Source organism: Carlito syrichta, unplaced genomic scaffold (genome assembly GCF_000164805.1).
Source record: "Carlito syrichta isolate Samal-C Ts95f unplaced genomic scaffold, Tarsius_syrichta-2.0.1 Scaffold302579, whole genome shotgun sequence".
Lineage (NCBI taxonomy): Eukaryota > Metazoa > Chordata > Mammalia > Primates > Tarsiidae > Carlito > Carlito syrichta.
In genome coordinates this window covers 232,800-237,022 of record NW_007246675.1, presented here as the reverse complement: position 1 = coordinate 237,022, position 4,223 = coordinate 232,800, and the positions used below count along the sequence as shown (strand labels likewise).

Here is a 4,223-nt window from a genome sequence, read left to right as displayed (position 1 = left end):
ATCTCGGATGAGGCCCTGAGGTCTCAGGACCCCAGTGAGGTAGCAGAATTGTGTACACAGTACTTATGACCAGGGACTCCTGGCACCCACTGCTTTAGTGCTGGGGCCCCAAGTGCTGGCAACAGCAGTCTCCCCCACCCCAACTCTGACAGACACTCGTTTAAATAACACACAATAATAAATAAGACCAAGAAGACGTGTGCCTGTGCTGCTGTCTGCCCCCGTGGCCTCAGTGTGAAGTGGGTTCCCCTGCCACCACATGGCTGGCAAGAGTGAAGCCCACTGTAATGCTACAGAGTGCTCTAAGGCAGGGGAGGGGCGTCAGGCACCGTCTCCCCTTCATCCCCCGAGCCCAGAGCCCTGGACAGAGGAAGCCCGGCAGGTGAATTCCAGGCACCAAGGCAAAAGGCAGGCTGGGGTGGATTGGCTGAAGGCCGGCAGCACAGGCTGAGGTCTAAACTAAGGAAAACTTACCCGTCCCACCCTCCTCCCCACCTACCCAAGCAATTTCTGACATCTGAAAGAAAAATGAATCTGTAACTTAAATATTCAGGGCCCGTCTCTGCAAATAATGACGCTAGCTTCTCAGGTTTCAGTCGAACTTTCCACGGTGGTAAAGTCTTCTTAAATGTCTGAGCAGGTCCTTTATGAACTGGGCCACTTCAATTTTGGTGTCTTGAACGTGGAGGCTGGAAGCCTGCTGCAAGACAAAGAGGCCGGTGCATGAGTGGGACACCAGAGGCAAGGATGACCAGCATCCGCCAGGGGCTTTCCAGGGACTGTCTTGTTTAATTTTCACAAAAGTTTCCACGAGGTAGGTACTGTGGATTCCTATATTTTACAGATGTAGAAACTGAGGCTCAGATAGGAGTTGGGAGCCCTTGAGCCCAGGTCCTGCAAATCCTAAAGACCATGTCCTTGCTGCCACAGAGGCCCCATCCCTGGGTGGACACACACCTGGGCTTCTCAACCAGTTTCCTCTGGAGCTCCCAGGGTGAGCCCAGGGCTGGCAGGAGTGGGTGTGCGGTGGGATCTGAGAGGACGGGAGAGACTTACCCCAGCTGAGACCTTGCGTGAGCAGAGTCCGCTCAGCATCCTCTGGGTCTTTTGGATGGCACTGCAACCCGACACGTTGATCAGGGATTCCAGGGCTGCACAGTACTGTGGGGAGGGACCAGCCAGGTGTCAGGCCCTGCTCAGGCAGGTGCCTTCCATGAGTTTACAGAAAGACGGGGGCTGAGAGGCCTGGCCCGGGTGGAAAGGCCCAGATTACGAGGGGAGAGAGGGGAACCCTTGATGCTTGCTTGGAATCCCCCAGACACGTGAGGGAGGCTCTGAGAGGACAAGTCCAAGGTCTACAGCCTCTGCCACCTCCTCCCCAGCGCCCAAGGGTCCTTACCACATCAGTTGTCAGGTTGAAGCTCCACACCATGCTGCCATTGCAGAGAGGTGCCCCCTGAGGGAACAAGAAACGGTGAGTAGAGTGCCTGCAGGAGTCTGGGGTTGCCCAGTCAGCCCGGGACAGGCACAAGCACGGGCTACATAAGCATCCCTGGTGTGGTGCAGAGGCAGGCCTGGCAGCCCCTCCACCTTCCTGAGCTTCATTTCCTGCTCTACACAGTGGAGGTGGGGCTGGGAACCTGTTATTTAGGGTCTTGGAGCTGAGAGAGAAAAATTGAGTGACACCACTGGCAAGAAACAAGCCATAGCCAGGGCCGGAGGGCAGGGGCCTCCAGGAAGGGCTAGGGCAGGGTTGGGTGAGCCTGGGTCACTGTTGACCAAGATAATCAGATGGGAGGCAGTGGGAATCTGGTATGTCAAATACCCTGCCACCAAAGTGGGGAACACTGCAGCTAGGAGTGTGGACACCCCAGTGGCCTGGTTCGAACCCTGCCTTTCAGTTAACTTCTGTGAACCTGACTCAGCAGAGTGGAGTCATCACACCTGCCGCTTGAGGTGGTTGGCAGTGACACAATGACACGTGAAGCCCCTAGCACCAGGTCTGGCACAGAATTGGTGCTCGCAATGTGTGAGGTGTCACTAGTGGGGAGCAGCTGACTCTACTAAGGAACCTTCCATAAGAATGGGCCTAACTGAGACACTGTGAATAGCGGCTGCATTACTGGGTTCAAAGTCCAGTGGGCAAGGCCAAGTGGCTCTGAGAGGGTGCTGCCACTTCTCCACTTTACTCTGTGCAGGAATGGCTGAGCGGGAGCTGGCAGTGGCTGGCAGGGCCAGCCAGGGGAGCAGATGGTCCCCGGGTCTCCGCCAAGCTTTTCGTAGGTCCATCCATATTGCTGGGCCTGTCTCCTGACCTGGCTCTTCTCTCTCCTTTGTGACTGGGCCTGGCTCCTGGTCCATGGTGATTCTGCCTGACCCGTGGGCATCTTAGGACCAGGTCTAGCCTGCTCACAACCTCTTCCTGGGAGCCACCCACCCTGGTACCCTCTCAGCTGGGACCCTGGCCCGCTGATACTCACCTTCTGGTTCTGGGTGATGTTGACCAGCTCCTCGATGAGCTCCTTGAGGGCTGTAAAGTGAGGGACGGGGCCTGGGGAGGCAAGGCCACCAAGGCAGGTGAGAGCAATGACCAGGGTCAACCAGAGCGCCATGGGGCCCAGAGCCAACACAGGAGGGCTAAGGAGCAGACACGAAGGCTGGCCTAAGTTGAGCGACTTGTGGCCCTGGCCTATTGCAGCAGCTTTTATACCCTGGTCTCTGCTTTTTTGGGCACTATCTAAAAACCACATCTTTACTCATCTTGATTTTACTTTGTGGAAAATCCAGCGTCGCATAAAGGAGAGTTTGATTTCGTGTGGGCTTATTGAGAAGGATCTGGGGCAGAGTTTCCAAGATCTGGATGGCCTTAATTCCGGGGACCCTGAGAGATGAGGGTCTGAGATGAGGGTCAGATGAGGGACCCTGAGAGCGGTCTGGCATCACCAATGCCAGCTGAGCCCTGACAGTTTTGCCTGATGACCACCCCAAGCACCTGGACAGCTGACCCAACTCTCAGCTCCTGTCGTCACACCCCTTTGGGTCACCGGAAGTGCTGGGCAGACAGTCTTGGTGGCACTGTGGCTGTAACCACAGTCTACCAGCTGTAGGAATTGGGGGATTTCATTTTTTTTTCAGTGAATTGGTCTCTTAAATCACCAAAGTAATACTTGCTTGGGATACAAAATTCAAACAGGACAAAAGGAGAAGAGTGATATTCACCTATTTGGCTCACTTGGTTCCTCCATGGCCCCGTTGTGGGAGGGATGATTAAAAATTCAGACTCCCACTGAAAAAAATCCAGCCAGATTCAGGGGTTCCTCCTGGGACCTTTGATGTTTTTCTTTTAAGATGGGGTCTCACTATGTTGCCCAGGCTAGCCTCCAGTTCCTGGGCTGAAGCGATCCTCCCATTCCCAAGTAGCTGTGACTACAGGTGTGAGCCACTGTGCCGGGTTCCTTTAATTTTCAGTGTGCCACGGGCCACCCTGTGGGGGAAATGCTTAACTGGACCAGCCTTAGGCTGCCAGCTGTAGCCCAGGTCAGAGACTGAAACTGTTTCCAGTGCTACTGAGACTTGGAGTGATCTCCTTTGCCCACCAGTCTCTGTAGGACCAGCCTCTGCGGGCCTCAAGTTTCCCTTCTGCAGAGTGAGTGCTGTGGCGGGCTCCTGGGCCTGTCCCCTGGAGCGCCCACCCCTGCAGGCAGGTAGCCTTTTTCCTGCTCTTCCCTGGTTTCCCTAGAAGTCCTCCAGAAAACCCCACAACGGAGGCCACAGTATTTGCCTCCTGGGTGCTCATGTCACGCTCGCTCCCTTACCCACTTCCCTAAGCCATTGCCTCCCCCTCCAGGCCCTCTCTGCCTGCTCAGGATCCCTTTGTCCTCTTTTGGGGGGCTCCACCTCCTCGCAAGGGTCTTCCAAGGAACGGCGCCCTCACTCCTGGCTCAGAGACCTCCCAGCCTTGCCCACCCTCCCTTCCCACGGGGAGCATGATTCCCAGGCCCTCTTCTGTCCACACCCGCTGCTTCCCAGCCCGACTGCGCCCCGACCCCAGAAGCCAGCCCCTGCCTCCGTGCCCTCCCCCACCCCCACGGTGCCTGGAGGACTGCTTGGCCGCGCGACCCCTCTGTGAGCCTCAGTTTCCCCCTCTGCAGCGCAGAGCCCGCGGCGGCTCCCATCGGGGCTCCGTGGCGGGGGAAGGAGCGGGGAACCACCTCGGGCTTTGC

At 56.7% G+C, this 4,223-nt stretch overlaps 1 protein-coding gene across 1 annotated transcript; it reads right to left on the bottom strand.

Moving 5' to 3' along the window:
* Positions 1-592: 592 nt before the first annotated feature.
* On the bottom strand, positions 593-2,639 carry IL13 (interleukin 13). The gene is made up of 4 exons (XM_008056928.2): positions 2,481-2,639; positions 1,400-1,456; positions 1,057-1,161; positions 593-700 (listed from the first exon to the last, which is right to left on the bottom strand). The coding sequence occupies exons 1-4, from the start codon at positions 2,610-2,612 to the stop codon at positions 593-595; spliced, it is 402 nt and encodes a 133-aa protein (XP_008055119.1). The 5' UTR covers positions 2,613-2,639.
* Positions 2,640-4,223: the final 1,584 nt, after the last annotated feature.

Bases quoted from the DNA above. Each gene is read 5' to 3' on its own strand.
- IL13 (XM_008056928.2), bottom strand. From the start codon at position 2,612: ATGGCGCTCTGGTTGACCCTGGTCATTGCTCTCACCTGCCTTGGTGGC. The intron at 1,457-2,480 runs GTGAGTATCAGC...TTGTTCCCTCAG, and splicing joins ACATCACCCAGAACCAGAAG to GGGGCACCTCTCTGCAATGG. The intron at 701-1,056 runs GTAAGTCTCTCC...TTTGTCTTGCAG, and splicing joins CACGCAAGGTCTCAGCTGGG to CAGGCTTCCAGCCTCCACGT.